Here is a 19,550-nt window from a genome sequence, read left to right on the forward strand (position 1 = left end):
AGAGCTGGTCCAAACAACCCAGATTCTTGTACAGGTTATACAATCGGTCCACCTAGATTCTTATAATTCTGCTATCTGATTTCACTTAGCTTTTGGGCATGTTTGCTATAGCTCTAGCTCCAATGTTGGGTCTGTAATTTGCAGATTAAATTAGAGGGGTTCAAATAATTATGTCTTGCCAAACTATAAATGAAATGAATCACCCAAGTGCTCCCAACATATCTCTATTTTTGGATCCAAGATTTTTTATAACTACAAATACCCAACTAGCTAGCTCTAGAGCTTTACCAAACAGGGTCATAGACACAATCAATGCTTATAATCTATAGCCACTATCAATCATGATTCTCAAAATATGCATGAGATCCAAACAAGGCCTGTATCATTTGAGGCGTTACAGAATCAGTGCAGCAATGTAATTCCTGCTGATATATGTACGGAAAATGAACCCTTAGCCTATTTACTTTGGATTTTGGTGTTTGATGTCTAATACAATCAAATTGGACTAATGAATTTGCAAGTGTTTGTTTTGTAGTTCAATAAGGTGCAAGACGTAACTTGGACGAAGGCGACGTGATGATCCGATGATCAACACCTCAAGCAAGACCTTAGGAACACAATAGAAGACCCAAGAGATCAAGCAAAGTCCAAGCATTAAGATTGGAACCAAGCCGTACGCAAGATCGCGAAGAAATGAGCTCGCGGAGGCGACCGAACGCTGGTGGCTCGGCAGTCGGGACGATCGGGCGCTGGACTGGTGGCTCGGCAGTCGGGACAACCGGACGGTGGACCAGTGGCTCTGCAGTCGGCTACTTTCTCAGTGGGGCTTATAAATACAACCCCCAACTGGCCATTTGAGTAGAGTGGAGCTGAGGAAACATACCAAGGGTGTTGATACACCATTTTAGTGATCTCCACTTGCATAGTGCTTAGTGATTCATCAGGTGATTAGCGTAGGTGCTTTGCGAAGTGCTTAGGTTGATTAGACCACCGCTTATGCGCTTGCTCTAGGTCTAGGCCAAGTGTTTAGAGAGGTTTGCATACCTCTTACCACTTGGTGCTTGCGAGCACCATTATTGTACATCGGAGGGGCTTGAAGTCTTGCGAGATCACACCAACCGCGTTTGTGGTGTGGCCGCCACCGTGTACCGGAGGGAACAAGGCCCGCGGCGTTTTGGCCGGAAGCTTGATAGTGAAGACGGCGGGAAGCATCCGGGAGAGGCTTGTCGGAAGGCACGTCGGAGACCCACTTGCGCGTGGGGAAGGCCCGAGGCTATCTACGGAGTTACCCGACCGGGAGCTTGGCCCTTACGAGGAATTCCTTGCGAGGGGCTCCAACGAGGACTAGGGGGAAGCTTGCGCGCTTCTCGATACCTCGATAAAAATACCAGAGTCGTCGACGGGAGTTTGCATATCTCTACCTTACTCTTTAGCTTCCGCATTTACATTGATTACTTTACTACGTTTGCGGTAGAGATAGCAACACACTAGCAAAACCATAGTTGCACATCTAGATAGTTTATCTATTGCATAGGTTTTGCTAGGGTTAGAAAAAGAGGCCATAGTTTAGAGTTAGAATTTTTAAGTTGCCTAATTCACCCACTCTCTTAGGCGTCATGGTCCCTTCAATTGGTATCAGAGCCGGTTAGCTCATTTTGGATTTTTGGCTTAACCGCCATTGAGCCGACGCTATTTAGAGTGGTTGGGATGGATACCGCTAGGCCTCCGCACTTTGACGGCACTAACTTCCCATACTATAAAGCTAGAATGGCTTGCCACCTTGAGGTAGTTGATTTGGGTGTATGGAGAGTCACTCGTGACAGGTGAACCTCATCAAGAATCCCAAAAAACCCACAAAGAGTGATGAAAAAGAAATGCACTTCAATGCTAGAGCTAAAAATTGCTTGTTTGAATCACTTAGTATGGATGTTTTTAACCAAGTATTCACTTTAAATACGGCACATGAAATTTGGTTAAAACTCCAAGAGCTCCATGACGGCACAAGCAATGTCCGTGAGCAAAAACATTGTCTAGCAAAGCAAAACTATGATTTCTTTACTATGAATGATGATGAGCTTGTTCGTGATATGTATTCTTGTTTGAATCTAATTATCAATGAGCTCCATTCTATAGGATTATTAAAGCTAGATGATGCGGACATCGTGAGGAAGATCATCTCCGTGCTATCACAAAAGAAATATGCAAGCATCATCACCATCCTTTACAACATGGAGGACTTGAGCAACATGACCCCAGCATAGTCATTGGTAAGTTAGTGGCATTTGAAATGTCACATAAGATAGGTCAAGAAGAAGCTTCTTCATCAAGCAAAGGCAAAGCTCTCGCTTGTAGCGAGAAAAAGAAGATGAAGGGCAAGCAAGTTGAGACAAGCTCAAGCTCAAGTTTCACAAGTGAAGATGAAGAAGAAGATGAGGACGATGATGATGATGATGATGAAGATTTAAGTGATAATCAATCTTCCTCCTCCATCTCTGATCTTGATGAAGAATCAATCAAAGTAATCAACAAGGTGGAGAAGATGATCCAAAGGCTCAATGTCAAGGGTGTGCCCATCCAAATTCAAGATTTCATTTTCATAAATCAAAAAAATGAGCAAAGAAAGAGATGATGCTATGGATACGGCGAATTGGGGCACTTTGTGGAAATTTGTCCAAACAAGCCCACACCCAAGACAAAGAAGAAGGCATGCAAGAACCAAGCTCTCACATCAATAAGATCATAGGATGATTCTTCAAGTGAAGAAGAACCCCATCACAAGAGGCGAGGCCGCAAGCATTCATCATCAGCTCTTCTCGTGTGTGCCTTATGGCACGAGGTAACGAAAGCTCTTCCTCTAGTGAGAGTAATAGTGATGATGATATGCCTTCTTATCATGAAATTGTACAAGAAAATCTTAATTATGCTAAAGCTTGCATTAGTCAACAAAAGAAGCTCAAAAGTTTAAAAGAAAAGCTAGATAGTTCACAAAAAGCATACAAAACCTTGCTTGAACAATATAAGAACTTTGCTAATCTCAATGTTGAACTATCTACTAAAATTGAGAAACTTGAGGCTAGTGCAACAATAAATGCATGCACAATCAATGATGAGCAACTTGAAAAGAAAAATGAAAAATTAAAAGAAAAGTTAGTTAGCTCACAAGAAACATATAATAGTTTGCTTGTTAAAATGGAAACCATGTGCAAACATTGTGATGAGCTAACTAATAAAGTTGCTAATCTTGAAGCCGTTAGCACAACCCCCACCAAGGCATCTAAAAAGAAAAATTCTATCTTTAACATGTCTAAAAAGGATGCCTCTACTTCTTGCAATGATTTATGTTTAGACTCACCTTTGTGCAACTAAGTTTGTGTTGAGAAAGTTGTTGTAGATACATGCACACAAGAGGTTGTAAAGGAGAATGAGCAACTCAAGCAAGAAGTAGCTCGCCTCACCAAGGACTTGACTCAAGTGAAAGGCAAGGCGAAGCAAACCCAACTTCATCAAGATAACACCATCAAAGGAGTGAAGAAGCTTGATGAAGGACAAACCGTGGTTTGTTACGTGTGCCACAAGGAAGGTCATAAATCCTATGAGTGCAAGGTGAAGAATGGGGGAGGAGCAAAGAAGAAAGAGAAAAAAAGAAACAAGCAAGCTCTCCAACACCTATACCAACAAGGTGGACAAGAAGGCCTCCACACCTTATCTCTTGAAGAAGAAGAAAAATAACAAGGTAGTGGCCATCAAGGTAAACAAGCAAGCCAACAATGGGGTCAAACGCTTTTGGGTGCCAAAGGAAATCATTTCAAACATGAAGAGCACCAAGAAGGTTTGGATCCCGAAAGGAAAGTGAGAAGTCCGTCGGACTTCGAGGAATTTGGAGACTTGGCAAAGTATGTGTGCATTTCATGGGGTGCATCATGATAGACAAAATCATTGCCAAGTGAGGTAGTGAATACTATGGACCCAAATTCCTCTTTCCATGTTAGGTAACTAGATGTCATTACTTTCAATTAGTATTCATTTCAATTGGCATTGTTTTTCAATTGATATACTCTTAAAGCATCTAGTTATCTTTCATGCCTATGTTTGCATTTACATGGTTAAATCTTTTGTTATGCATTCAATAGGTATATTATATGGTAGGCTTGCTCGGTTTCATTGTCAACCCTTGGAGCAAACCTACATGGTTTAAAATTGTTTAGGAGCACGGCACATATCTTGTCCTACTTTTGTTTATCTAATATATGCCAAAGTCCAAATTGTAGATAATTTCTCCCGAATATCATTTTTGAAAATGATTCTCACATTCATGAGAAGTCATCTTTCAAGTGGTATTTTGATTCTAAAATCAATGTGCATGATTCCTACAAAGTGTTCTACATTTGTGTGCACATATTTAGGGGAAGTAATTCTACAACTTGGATGCTTTGAGACTAACACTTGTTCAAATGGTATCAATTTTTCAAACCTATCACATGTGTAGTAGTCTCATTGTAAGAAAATTGGAGTCCCCGGAGTTAAGCATCATTTTTCAATTGGCATCATCATGTTGATTTCATTTCATATTTATATGCTTTCTCCATGCATTATATAGATTAAACTCTCTTGTACAATAAATTGCTAATTATGCATATGCTTTGCTTTCTACCATATGTATGCATATATTTAGGGGGAGCTTAGTCTATATAATGTGAGAGTCAAATTTTATGATCCATTTCACTCTATACACAAAGGATCACGAAATTTGACCCTCCCTTGTGCTACTAATGCCTTCCTTTTCGGTGTTTGATGTCAAAGGGGGAGAATTTGAAGGACCAAAGTCAAGCATTTAGTTACAAGTAGTAATGGTCCGAGAAAGAAAGGAAAGTGAATTATGGGTTAGTCTAAGTAATGGGAGAATTTTTTTTAGAAAGCGAGGCTTTAATCCATAATATCACATGGGGACATTTGCAAGGGCAAGACAAGCTTTTAAGTAAAGTTTTAATTGGTATCTGTCAATTAGTATCATATAACCTTACCCTTTGCATTGCATCCTAGCAAGTAGGTAGTTTTTAACTTCTAAATTCTTATTATTTGTTTGCTTTGGTCGTGTTGGCATCAATCACCGAAAAGGGGGAGATTGTAAAGAAAATGGACCCTTGGCCCATTTACTTTGGATTTTGGTGTTTAATGTCCAACACAACTAAATTGGACTAATGAATTTGCAAGTGTTTGTTTTGTAGTTCAATAGGGTGCAAGACGTAACTTGGACGAAGGCGACATAATGATCCGATGATCAACACCTCAAGCAAGATCTTAGGAGCACAAGAGAAGACCCAAGAGATCAAGCATGAAGATTGGAACCAAGCCGTACGCAAGATCGCGAAGAAACGAGCTCGCAGAGACGACCGGACGCTGGACCGGTGGCTCGACAGTCGGGACAACCGGATGCTGGACCGGTGGCTCTACAGTCGGGACAACCGGACGCTGGACCAGTGGCTCTGCAGTTAGGACGACTGGACGCGGGCGGCGAAACCGACCGGACGTAGGAAAACAGCGTCCGATCGAGTACAGAGAGGTTCTAGAGCGGCAAATCTGCGACCGGACGCATCGGTGGCAGGCGACCGGACGCATCCGGTGGCAGGCGACCGAACGCTGGCCAGCGTCCGATCAGTATATTGCTGTCTCAACGGTCGGGAAGACCGGACGCGTCCGGTTAGCATGATTCAGCGTCCGGTCAGTAGCAGTTTCACAGGAATTCGACCCCAACGGCTACTTTCTCAGTGGGGCTTATAAATACAACCCCCAACCAGCCATTTGAGTAGAGTGGAGCTGAGAAAACATACCAAGGGTGTTGATACACCATTTTAGTGATCTCCATTTGCATAGTGCTTAGTGATTCATCAGGTGATTAGCGTAGGTGCTTTGCGAAGTGCTTATGTTGATTAGACCACCGCTTATGCGCTTGCTCTAGGTCTAGGCCTAGTGTTTAGTGAGGTTTGCATACCTCTTACCACTCGGTGCTTGCGAGCACCATTGTTGTACATCGGAGGGGCTTGAAGTCTTGCGAGATCACACCAACCGCGTTTGTGGTGTGGCCGCCACCGTGTACCTAATGGAACAAGGCCCGCAGCGTTTCGACCGAAAGCTTGATAGTGAAGACGGCGGGGAGCATCCGAGAGAGGCTTGCCGGAAGGTACGTCGGAGACCCACTTGCGCGTGAGGAAGGCCCGAGGTTATCTACGGAGTTACCCGACCAGGAGCTTGGCCCTTGCGAGGGGCTCCAACGAGGACTAGGGAGAAGCTTGCGCGCTTCTCGATACCTCGGTAAAAATACCGGAGTCGTCGACGGGAGTTTGCATATCTCTACCTTGCTCTTTAGCTTTCGCATTTACATTGATTACTTTACTACGTTTGCGGTAGAGATAGCAACACACTAGCAAAATCATAGTTGCACATCTAGATAGTTTATCTATTGCATATGTTTTTGTAGGGTTAGAAAAAGAGGCCATAGTTTAGAGTTAGAATTTTTAAGTTGCCTAAATCCCCCTCCCCCCAGCCCCCCCCCCCCCCCCCCCCCCCCCCCCCCCCCCCCCCCCTCCCCCTCTTAGGCGCCACGGTCCCTTCAATATATACTCGATTTGCATTAAGGAACTGGCATAATTAATGTTGATCACTTGCTACCATTTCCTACATAGGGGTGAAATTTGAATATGCTCAACTCAGTGAATACAGTGAAACAAAACACAATCTGACTGTTAAAACGATTGATTTGATAGTATATTTAGTTCATTCACTGCAACATTATCTACTATACATGTTAACTGTTTACAGCATAAACCAGAGCCAAACCAGGTGAGAGGTGAGTCTATTCCTGAGTCGACTTAATACTGAATATACAACACCAGTATGTCAAGTATTTACAATACATACATATGTCGAAAGAAGTTCTCATGGAAGCTCTTTGCAAGAGCCACTAGGTGGCTATACAAGCAGCTCTCTGCTGATCTTTTCACATACCGCAAAATTCTACTAGCATGTAAGGATTACAGTACCAAAACCAGTGTTTTCCTAAACGCTAAACGGTAAACAGTCGGTCACCTACCGTTTAGCCATTATTCGGGCAAAACGTCCCATTAAACGGGCTAAACGACCAATTAAACGGGGTAAACGGGTGATTAAACGGAAACGGCGCACCACTGTGTAGCGTTTACACGGTGTTTAAATGGGCTAAACGACCGTTTAGACGAACAGTGACCAAAACTATAAGATAGACTGTAGGTATGAAGTCAAGAGCTCTCCTGGAACGATTGCGAGCGTGATAATGCTGCTGGATTCGCCTGAAAAACCTGAGCAGCATCTGATCTCTGTCCCTTGCTCTCGACCTTGGACTGGAAAGGCTTGAAAGTGCCAGGGTCTCCGGGTTTGATGCCAAGGGTGGCCCATATTGAACTCTTTGCAGCTTCATCAGGATCATCGATCCGTAGTGTCTTGGGAACCCACAGTGATTTCTCTCTCTTCTCTTTCAGTGGATTAGAGTCCCTGGAATGTTTACCCAGAGTAGGAGACCCATTGCCCGAGCAGCTGCTGTTGCTTGATGACGACGGGGACATGCAACCGTTAGTTCTGATCCATGGTATGTTCCAAGTCGTGGCTGGCCATCCAGACAAACAGCCCCAAAGCGCAGGTGGCACAAGTGGGTATGGAAATGCAGGACTAGGAAGTCTTGAGGCTGGCATCATTGGAGAGTTCATCCATTGAGCTGAACTAGTACCGCAGCTCTCTGAAGCAGAAGCAGATTCCGGCATACTTTTGCCTGGCACCATCACAGGGAGATTGTTCCATCCTACATTCCAAGGGTACATGAAAGGGGTTCCAAGGTAATATTGAGGCACTGGGGCAACTCCGTTACAATGAACTGGTGCTCCGTTCTTATCGATGTGAACCATGTTTTCAGGCACACCATTGTATGATGTGCCAGATCCAGGGTTATCTTCCCTATTTTCACCTCTTGGTGCTGATCCAGGGTTGTTTACATTCTGCTCATCAATGTTCAGTGTTGACACCATTGATTCACAAAGTGGCACCTCAGGCCCAAATTTTAGAACTGTTTCATTTCGACTGGTTGGCTGTATCGGGGCAGGTGGAGATACAAGAGCATCAGGGAGCACTGACTTTGATATGTCCACTGTAGACCCCAGCATACAATCAGGGGCCATAAGTAATTGACGGTAGTGCAATGATGCATTCTTACTTTTGCGCCGCCCAGCACCAACAGGTACATTCCTCATAGTGCCCCCTGCAGTCCAGTACCGCTGGCAATTCTTACAGAAGTGCCTTGGTTGATTAACATTGTAATTGTTGTAATAGCAGAACTTTGTATCAATGCTGTTGCACCGAGGACAAGGTAGAATCTTATCTGGCTTCTTAAGTGCCTTGTCCTGGACTGATTCCTCATTTGATGTCTTCTCATTCTCCCCCTTTGGATCTGATGCTGCTTTATCTTCAGTACTGTTCATCAGGCCATCGTCTTGTTTCTTATGCTCTGAGGGAGGTAAATTGGCTGGTTCGATATTTTCATGCATTTGTGATGCATTGACTTCCATTTGTTCATCTTTTTTCTCTTGTTGTGCATCAATTTTCATTTCATCATCATGTTCCTTTTGTGGCACATCAACCTTCATTTCGTTATCCTTCTCCTCTTGTGGTGTGTCAACCTTGATTTCTTTACCCTTCTCTTGTGCCACGTCAACCATTTCATTAGCATGTTTCTCTTCTTTCTCATTGTGTTGATCCTACAAGATTAGAGCAAGAAACTCTTATCCAAAATTTTCAATAGCGCAGTGTAGCAGCAGGCCAAAGAAAAAGGCTACCAGCAGATATAGACAGTCATAGTGGCAGAAAGCATGGAAGCATCAAATTTTATGAAGTTTATGAATTTTCCTGAAAGGGGATTTCATTTTGTTAATCAAGGAACAGAAAGCATGGAAGCATCAAATCACTAACTAATCTGCAATGAACATGCCATGCAGTTCAAATTAAGTCAGATGGAATAGAGAATTCCGCATAAATCCACAATGTTCTTCAAGTGCAGCAGCTCGTATACAAATTCTATCAGCTGTAGCAGTGTGGCCTCTTCCATACACAATGAAACGGTATGTGTTAGATTGATCTATAATCCCAAACTGGGCCCAACGGCCCAGTTGGGATTTTGATTCGCGCCCTGATCGGGGGCACCCAGCCCACTATGGCTGGAGGGCCCCTGTCACACTGCGCAATAAATAGAGGTGGGGGCCGGCGGCTCAAGTCACGAGGTTCGCCTGAGCCGAGCTCCCCACCGACAAAACCTAAACCCGATCTAGTGAGGGGCGCAGCTAGTGACGGGAAGCACCTCCCCCACTACACTACGCCGCCATCGGTCCTCACCGCCGGTCGCCACTGCTCATCACCGACACCGCCTTCACCGACCGTCGCTACCCTCGCGCAGACACCGACGCAACGCCCATGGCAGACGCCTCTGGATCGAAGGCCTACGATGGTCGGTAACCTAGCACTACTCCTCCCTTTAATTTCTGTCTAGATCAAGTACTATGACATGCTATACATTTACAAGATGTACCTAGCTAAATCTATGACCATGTGATAAGAATAGTTCAACAATGGTACCGGAGCCAGGTTTTTCTAGGGTTTTAGATCTAGAACAGGTGAACAATAAAACACAGAGTAGATCCATTCGGATCTGAGAAAAGAAGAGGGTCACCGAACCCTGACCCTAATCGGGTGAAGAACAGAGAAAAGAAAGGGTCTCGGATCTCAAAGCCGAAACATAACCCGCGAATCAATCACGGGGAAGAAGAACAGTGAAATCCTAACCCCATCCCCAACCCTAAATCGGATAGATCCGAGAAAAGAAGAAAGAAAAATCAAAGGAAAAGAAAAGGGGAAGGGGAAGAGACCTACCTCGCCGCCGCACCGTGCTGCCGCCTCGTCGGCGCATGGGCGGGTGCTCGAGCAAAGGGCGCCGTAGCCAGGCCGCTCGACGGCGGTGCGCTCACCCGCTGGGGAGCGCGCACGCCGGCGAGAGGGCCGGCGACGGTGCCATCATCATCTCCGTGCCGTCGCGGGACCGAGACAGAGGAGGAGGAGAAGAGATCAAGGTTAGATCTAGGGTTTTGGAGGGGATCAGGGCACCGCCGCTAGACCGCTCGACTGCGGCGTGCTCACCTGCTGGGGAGCGCGCACACCTACGAGGGGGCCGGCGATGGCGCCATGGCTGCCGCTCATCGCTTGCGTTTCGCTCGGCTACTCGCTGCTGCTGTGCTGAGGAGAGAACGGAGCGCAGCGAAGAGAGAGAGAAAAGAACCGAATGGTCTAGGGTTTCAGGGTCAGCCGTGGCCGGGGGGGGGGGGGGGGCTTTGATCCTACGACATTGACGCTCGGTTGTCGGATCGAAACGGACTGCGCCGGTTGATCGGGCTGACTTGTAGCCCAGGCGGGCGAGCGCGCTGCTCTGCTTTGTCGGCCCAGGCCCAGGTTGCGGCCTAGGTGCGGGCAGCGCGCGCGCAGAGAAGTGGGTCGAGCTGGTTTTCCTTGCTAGGCTAATGAACGGTGCTGAAATTGAGTCATTTTTTGCTTTTTTATTTTTTAGTAAAAGTTTATTTCTGGAAAATGGATAAATGGCTCAAAGAAAATAGAAAAGAATTTTTTGCCTGTGGGTAAAATTTATTAAATTGAATTAATTTTTCGCTGCATATTTAAAGTTGTTATTTTCATTATTAAATTTGAATCAAGGGGAGAATTTAATTTTGAAAAATGGATATATTTTTAGTTTATTATAATATTGTTATTATTCTGACCAACGTTGATTAATGCCAATATTACGATGTTATGTCATGCATTAATTCTATTTCTGTCTAACGGTGATGTAGAATTAGTGTAGAGGACAATTGTATGTTTTAATTTTGACCAACGTTGGAACTAAGGCATGCAATTTGTTATTGTTATGTTTATGTTCTCACTCCATATGAATTGTGTTTTCAGACGGATAAAACTTGATGGGTTGTATCAAAGAGATTCCCACTCTCAATGGGGACAACTACACGGAGTGGAAGAAAAAGATTGACCTGGCCTTCATCTTGGCTGAGGTGGACGGGTAGTCACCTCACCGTGTTCCACTGAGCCTGTGGCACCGGTGAGGGAGACAAACAAGGCTGATGCCACTTATGCAACTAGAGAGAAGGATTTTTAATCCCAAAAGATATCCTATCACCTTGAGCATAGGAAGTGGGTCACTGCCAATAAGAAATATATGGCTGTGATAAAGAACGCGATTGAGCCTACAATTGTGGGCTCAATCCTAGAGTGTGACACCGTCATCAAGTACCTTGATAGAATAAAGAGTCAGTTCACTGGCTCTTCAAAGACATATGCTACCCAGCTGATAAAGCAGCTGGTGACAGAGAGGTACTCTAGAAATGGTGGCATAAGAGAGCACATACTAAGGATGAGTAATTTGGCATCCAAGCTAAAACCAATGAATTTGGCTCTCAAGGAAAAGTTCCTTATTCATCTGATTTTTGCTTCCTTGCCTAAGAAGTTTGACACTTTTGTTGTCAACTACAACATATAGCTCGAGAAGTGAGACTTAGAGAGGCTCATGGCTATGTGTGTGCAAGAGGAGGAGAGAATAAAAGTTGTCAATGGTGGCACTATCAATTATGTGAAAGACAATAAAAAAAAGAATAATAATGCTAACTCTTCCTCAAAGTCAAAGAGAAAGGGTCCCATACTACATTAGCCTCAGTAGAACAAGTTCACAGTAGAGAAAGACCAGTGTCTCTATTGCAAGAAGACAGGATATTATAAGAAAGATTGTCCCAATTACTTAAAGATGATCATGGCAAAGAAAGGTGAGAACATTATTACGTTCATAAATGAATCCCTGTATATACAGTATTCAAAATCTACTTGATAGATTGACTCAGGTGCAACTATTCATATTGCTGATTCTTTATAGGGATTCCGTTCGACGAGGACTACGCAAAGAAGCGAAAGACACGTTAAAGTTGCAAATAGAGTCTGAGCAGATGTCGAAGCCGTTGGCGATCTTTCTCTAGAGCTTGCTGATGGCTTCACACTTTTACTTAGAGATGTACTTTATGTTCCCTCTTTATAGAGAAACTTGATTAGTGTTTCATGCTTGGACAATGATGGATATGATTGCTATTTTGGAAATGGCAAATGTAAGATAACATTTAATAATGCATGTGTTGGTCTTGCTATCTTACAAAATGAGCTTTATTTGTTATCACTACGTGATGATGTGAATGTTGTATGCGATGATGGGAACGTTGCGTGTGACAATGAGAATGTATCCTCGTCTGCGGATGTAAACAGAAAACGAAAGAGAGCTCACGATGCGTCGTCAAAATTATAACACTGTCGTTTAGGCCATATTTCAAGGGGGGAATAGAAAGACTAGTTAAGAATGATAATCTTCCTCCATTAGAGTTCTCAGATTTAGAACAATACAGAGAATGCATAAAAAGAAAGTATCTAAAGAAAATTAAGAAAGATGCCAAATGAAGCGCAGGAATTTTATAGATTATTCACACAGACATTTGTAGTCCGTTTCCTATAAAGAGTATGAATGGTTATGATTCGTTCATAACATTCACAGATGATTACTTCCGTTATGGCTACATTTATCCAATCACAGAAAGAACAGAAGCATTAAATAAATTTAAGATATTTAAGGTAGAAGTTAAAAACCAACACAATTTAAAAATTAAGATAGTCAGGTCCGACCGTAGGAGGAGTACTACAGTCGACATACCCCAATTGGCCAAGTTCTAGGACCTTTTGCAAGGTTCTTATAGGAGAATGTCATAGGAAGTGGGTCAGTATTCTATACCGAGCGAACCTCAGCAGAATGAAGTAGCTGAAAGACACAATCGTACCCTGATGGATATGGTACGCAGTATGCTAAGTTACTCCACCTTATCGTTGAGCTTGTGGATGGAGGCGTTAAAAACCGCCATTCATATTCTCAATAGAGTACCAAGTAAGTCGGTGTCCAAAACACCGTATGAGTTGTGGACAGGAAGAGTACCCTAACTAAACCACTTACATGTGTGGAGGAGTCTGGCTGAGGCTAAAGTATTTAACCCAAACATTGAGAAGTTAGATCTCAAAACAGTAAGTTGTCATTTCATTGGCTACCCAAAAAAGTCAAAAGGTTTTTGTTTTCACTGTCCAGACAAACATACAAAGTTTGTGGAAACGAGACACGCTGTCTTTCTAGAGGATGAAATGATGAGGGGGGCATGGTAGCTCGAGAAATTGACCTTGAAGAGAAGCAGGTGTATGTGCCCACTCTGATGATTCATGAGCCATTTTTCTCACTACCTACTGTCGCTGCACTAACAGTGCAAGATACTGTGGTGCCAGCACCTGTTGTTATTCCACCTATGGCAACAATAAATGACAATGAGAAACCTGTTCTTCAGGATCCTATAGAACATATTGCCACACATGAGGGAGAGCAACAACAGACTCAAACAGAAGATGTGCCAAATGTGAAGGCCCCTAGAAGGTCTCAAAGAGTTAGAAAATCAGCTATTGCTGCTGACTATGAAGTATACAACACTGAGGAATTTCAAATGGATGATGATCCCACCTCATTTGAAGAAGCCATGAGAAATGATCATTCATCAAAGTGGCTTGAGGCCATGGAAGATGAAATAAAATCTATGAATGCTAATAAAGTTTGGGACTTAGAAATAATTTCTAAAGGAGCCAAAACAGTAGATTGTAAGTGGGTCTACAAAACAAAACTTGACTCTCAAGTGAATATAGAGAGATATAAAGCGCGACTTGTGGCAAAAGGCTTTACGCAAAGAGAAGGGACTGATTAGAATGAGACCTTTTCTCCAGTCTTATGTAAGGATTTCTTCAGAATCATAATGGCATTAGTGGCACATTATGATTTAGAATTACATCAGATGGATGTAAAGACGATATTTCTCAACGGAGACTTGGAAGAAAATGTTTACATGGCACAACCGAAATGTTTTATTATGAAAGGAAAAGAACGAATGGGATGCCACCTAAAGAAATCCATTTATGGATTAAAACAAGCTTCAAGACAGTGGTACTTGAAGTTTAATCAGACAATAAGGAATTTCGGGTCTAAAGATAATGTAGAAGACAATTATGTCTATGCAAAGTTTAAGAATGGAAAGTTTATTTTCCTTGTCCTGTATGTGGATGATATCTTACTTGCTAGTAGTGATATCAGTCTACTACTGGAGACAAAGAAGTTTTTGTCCTCAAAATTTGATATGAAAGATCTTGGTGAAGCCTCGTTCGTTTTAGGGATCGAGATTCACCGAGACAGAAGTAAAGGAGTATTAGGGCTATCACAAAAGGCATATATAGAAAGGATCTTAAAGAAATTCAGTATGCACAAATATAGTTCCTCACCTGCTCCTATAGTCAAGGGCGACAGATATGGGAATTTTCAATGCCCTAGGAACCAATATGAGATCGATCAAATGAAAACGGTTTCATATGCTTCAGCTATAAGAAGCTTGCAATATGCTCAAGTATATACGCGCCCTGACTTGGCATTTGCTGCCGGGTTACTTGGCAGATTCCAGAGCAATCCTGGAACAGAATATTAGAAATTAGTAAAGAAAGTCTTGCGTTATTTGCAAGGAATGAAAAGCCTCGTGATGACGTATAGAAGATCTGATTCACTCCATATAGTGGGATATTCAGATTCTGATTATGCGGGAGATGATAGAAAATCCACGTCTGGATATGTATTCACTCTCGCAGGGGGAACTATTTCATGGAAAAGCTCAAAGCAAACCGTTACTACATCGTCCACAATGTATGTCGAGTTTGTAGCGTGTTATGAGGTAATAGGGCAGGTGAACTGGCTAAAGAAGTTCATACCCAATTTGAAGGTGGTTGACGACATCTATAGACCACTTAAGTTATACTGCGATAATAATCTGACAGTACAGTATGCTCACAACAATGAGTCAAGTGGTGCTGCCAAACACATTGACATAAAGTATTATGTTGTGAAAGATAAAGTCCGGGATCATGTTATAAGTCTTGAGCATATTAGTACTGAAAAGATGCTCGTGGATCTGCTTACAAAAGGCTTACCACCCAACGTGTTCAGAGAACATGTAGTCGGCATGGGTTTAAGGGAAAACCTATAATTCCTGAACGAAAGAAGGCCCAAAGTTAAGTATCTATTTCAGAATAGATTGGTGTGTTGTAGCTATTAAATCTATCGATAATTGACCGTGACGATGAAACATACTCTATACGTTAATCTGTAATGGAATGAACAAAAGTAAATGATATGAAATTGAAAAATGGTAGGAGATCAAGGTAGAGATTGTTAGATTGATCTCTAAGCCTAAATTAGGCCTAACGGCCCAGTTGGGCCTTTGATCCGCGCCCTGATCGGGGACGCCCAGCCCACTATAGCTGGAGGGGCCCTGTCACACTACGCAATAAATAGAGATGGGGCCGACGACTCAAGTCACGAGGTTCGCCTGAGCCGAGCTCCCCGCCGACAAACCCTAAACCCGATCTAGTGAGTGGCGCAGCCAGTGACGGGAAGCACCTCCACCACTGCATTGCGCTGCCATCAGTCCTCACCGCCGGTCGCCACTGCTCATCACCGACACCGTCTTCACCGACCATCGCTGCCCTCGCGCAGACACCAACGTAACGCCCATGGCAGACGCCTCTGGATCAAAGGCCTACGATGGTCGTTAACCTAGCACTACTCCCCCTTTAATTTCTGTCTAGATCATGTACTAGAACATGCTATACATTTACAAGATGTACCCAAATAGATCTATGACCATGTAATAAGAATAGTTCAACAACATGAAGCGGAGAAAAATGGACACCAAGCATCGATGAACTGAAATAAGGGATGATTAAAACCTCCTCCCTTAATCTTGTTTCTCACGCACTCCTAGGCGGCCTTGTTTTAGTGTCACTTTCCTAATCATACAAGCCCTTGTTTAGTTCGCGAAATTTGGATTTTGGGGCTACTGTAGCACATTCGTTTTTATTTGACAAATATTGTCCAAACATTGACTAATTAGGCTTAAAACGTTCGTCTCGCAATTTCCCACCAAACTGTGCAATTAGTTTTTCTTTTCGTCTACATTTAATGCTCCATGCACGGGCCGCAAACATTCGATGTGACAGGTACTGTAGCAACTTTTTGGATTTTGAGGTGGAACTAAACAAGGGCCAAATCTATATACATCTATGTTAACCAAATCAAGACATCTTTTTTGTCAGGATGAAAAGCCAAACGCCTAAGGGCTTTCCCAATGCTCCAGAGTGGCGTACTGCTTCATTGTCCACGTTGCCACCAGACGTATGTCAAGGAGAACGTTGGCTCCGCAGGCCGTCAAAGACGCCTGCAGAAGAAGCAACTGTTCGCTTGAGCTTATAAGTCAGAATTAGCGTTATTTTTTTAGCTATGAAATAGTATTTTTCTCTTACAGTAAATTAGCCCTACAAATCAGCTGTAACAGCAATAAATTCGTTTGGCTGATAAGTCATGGCTACTGTTGGCTGTTTTTTTGAAAGAAAAATGCTATTTCTTAGCTAAAAAAGTACGGCTTATAAGTCAAACAAACAGGACGAAAGCCATGGTCCTTGTCCATGGAATGGAAGGACCACTCCACCACAAATGGGAGCTACACCTTGCACTGATCTCTGCCTCTGGATTCCTCAGCAATAACTACTTTGAGGAAGCAAGGCGAGGAGGACAACACCATACCAACTATGCCTATTGCTACTGTGGCATGGGCTGCCCCATCTGCACCCCAGGAAGCCAACAGCTACAGCTACAGTCTCTTTTGTGGCTGGACCTTGTTCGCTGATGCTGAAATTTAGCTTACGTTGATGTTTATGTTAAAATATTATGAAAGAAAAATATTATTTCATAATTGAAAAGTTATTCGAAATAAGCTCAAGCAAACAGGTCTTCACAAAAGTTTGTACTCGAACTGAGACTGGGAGTCTGGCATCAAGCCATCAAGGTGCCGCTGCCCCCTTCAGAAACAAGGGAACTTTGCATTTGCCAGTTTCTGCAGAGTGCATGAACTGCACTGCTGCCTCTAATGTATCCATTCAGACCTTCCTAACGCTGTTTTTTTACTTATAGCTCTAATTATCACGTAGGATTAGATAAAAAAGTAGATATTCTACAATTATTATAGTGGCATGTAGAAGCTACATATATATACTTGAAGAAAGAGAATGTGATCCATGCTAAAAAAAAGAAGAGGAAGAGGAAATAAAGGTAAGGTATGATGAAAAGAAAAAATTTCTTTACAAATCATAAATAATAATAGTTTGTATTATGTAAATAATAATCATAACATTTTCTAGTCTACGTGAGTCACTTTATCTATACTTAGAACCACTTATGTCCTGTTCGTTTAGCTTATAAGTCAAACTTCTTTAGCCAACAAATAATATCTTTTTTTATAACAAATCAGTCAACGATACTGAAGTCCAGGCATTAGAGTCCTGCCCTCGTTGGCGGTGCCGTCACGTTGGTGGTGCCCTCACGTCGAAAGGAAGGGGAAAAAATGTGGTCCAGAATTCCGGGCACAAACTGTGTACGGGAGTTCACTGTTTTGGACGCTATTCCAACCCATTTCTGGACCTTGTTTAGATTGAAAAAAATTTCCACCTGATGAATAGTAGCACTTTTGTCTTATTTGGTAAATATTGTCCAATCGTGGACCAACTAAGCTCAAAAGATTCATCTCGTGATTTCCAACTAAACTGTGCAATTAGTTATTTTTTTTTACCTACATTTAATGCTCTATGCAAACAGCTAAAAATTGATGTGATGGAAAGAGAGTGAAAAAATTTGAAATTTTGAGGGTATCTAAACAAGGCCCTGGTCTTTTTAGGCCTATGCCTATCCATCTACTCGTAAATCCAAATCGAATTTCACGCTGGTCTTGATCGGCCTGCACGTCGTAGCGCCCTGTTCTTACTTAGCTTGGACTTGGAGAGTGGAGACTTGTACTTCCAAATTCTACGAGGATGTTTGGTTGCCCTTGCTAAATTTTAGTCATTGTCCTATTGAATATTTTGGATATATACATGAAGTATTAAATATAGACTAATTATAAAACTAATTACACAGTTTGCGACTAATTTACGAGACGAATCTTTTAAGTCTAATTAGTTTATGATTTGACAATATTTCGCTACAATAACATATGCTAATGATGGATTAATTAGGCTTAAAATTAGTCTTGTGGAGTACTGACGGATTATGTAATTTGTTTTTTTATTAATATTCGAATACGCCAACAACATTCTTTCGACATATCTCCTAAATTTTAGTCACCGGATCAAAGACCCCCTAAATAACCTCAGATGAGACTGACGACATGAAAATTAAATCGTGAACGGAAAAATAAAGTTGAAAAGGGCGCGTAAACATAAATTGAACCACGAGAACGATCACAAAAATCGCATCTCCTCATCCTTCCTTCCATCCACAACGGTAGTGACATGACAACTCTGCCACTCGCTGGAGTGACAACGTGAAAGAGATCATATATACTGACCTCATCCGCTGCAACCTCCGGCGCCCGTGGCTGCAGCAGCTCATCCGGCGGCTGGTCGTGGCGGGGCGGCAGGTCCTCCGCTTCCGTGGTTCCCGGCGCGGGTTCCGGCCCCAACGGGATCACCCGGCCGAAGAGCTTGATCCCAGGATCCTTCTGATCCGACATCCTCGTCCTGCTCTGCTCCTGCACGCGAGACCGGCAGGAACGCAAGCCGCCGCCGCTGCTGCTTACGCGCTCTCGAAGCGGCGCGCGAGAGAGAGAGGAACCAAGCTGGAGGAGAGAGAGGCTGAGGCTCTTACTCTACGTGGGAACGGGGTGTTGTGGAATTGAGGAAAAAAACAGAGGAATTTGAGGATGGGGGCCTCGCTCTTAAAAGCGTGTCATCCAAACCAAAAGTTCGCGAGGAGTTGCAATTACATCCCCACAGAATGCAAAAAATGGTATGTGTGTGTTTTAATACTGACATCGTGCGAGAGGTCAATGATCCTTTCAAATCTACCTGAATCTATCATGCTCGTTTCGTTGAAAAGCCAAGTTGAGAAGTATTGTTCGCTGATTTGTTGTGAGAAAAAAACATTATACCATACTCTGATAAATCAGACTGATAAGTTCAAACGAACATAGCCGCTTAAACCGTTTTCCATTCAGATTTAACCATAGCTCAAATTTTATGATTCCTTTATTTTTTTAGATAATATCTATTTTTTTATCTTTCATCTCTCGTGATAGTTCGTTTTCAACCTTAAATTATAAAACCAAAGAGTGATTTACTACTAAAATATTGAAGCTAGACAAAACACAACCCCACAGGCACCACAATATTGCCGTGGTTCTCATCCCATGTGGCGCCTATGAAGTGGTTGACAGAGCTAAGGAGCATGTTCGCTTGGTCGTAAACAATCGTAAATTTTCAGTCAGAGC

General features: G+C 42.9%; 1 protein-coding gene across 1 annotated transcript; it reads right to left on the reverse strand.

The window, feature by feature from the left end:
* Nucleotides 1-6,738: 6,738 nt before the first annotated feature.
* On the reverse strand, nt 6,739-18,955 carry LOC136449766 (cyclic dof factor 2-like). The gene is made up of 2 exons (XM_066449947.1): nt 18,630-18,955; nt 6,739-8,777 (listed from the first exon to the last, which is right to left on the reverse strand). Exons 1-2 carry the CDS (start codon nt 18,792-18,794, stop codon nt 7,272-7,274), a joined length of 1,671 nt encoding a protein of 556 aa, XP_066306044.1. The 5' UTR covers nt 18,795-18,955; the 3' UTR covers nt 6,739-7,271.
* Between the last annotated feature and the right edge of the window lie 595 nt (nt 18,956-19,550).

Source organism: Miscanthus floridulus, chromosome 5 (genome assembly GCF_019320115.1).
Source record: "Miscanthus floridulus cultivar M001 chromosome 5, ASM1932011v1, whole genome shotgun sequence".
Lineage (NCBI taxonomy): Eukaryota > Viridiplantae > Streptophyta > Magnoliopsida > Poales > Poaceae > Miscanthus > Miscanthus floridulus.

Coding starts and splice junctions, on each gene's coding strand:
- LOC136449766 (XM_066449947.1), bottom strand. CDS start 18,794: ATGTCGGATCAGAAGGATCCTGGGATCAAGCTCTTCGGCCGGGTGATC. Junction 8,778..18,629: donor CGGAGGTTGCAGCGGATGAG/GTCAGTATATAT, acceptor CTAATCTTGTAG/GATCAACACAATGAGAAAGA.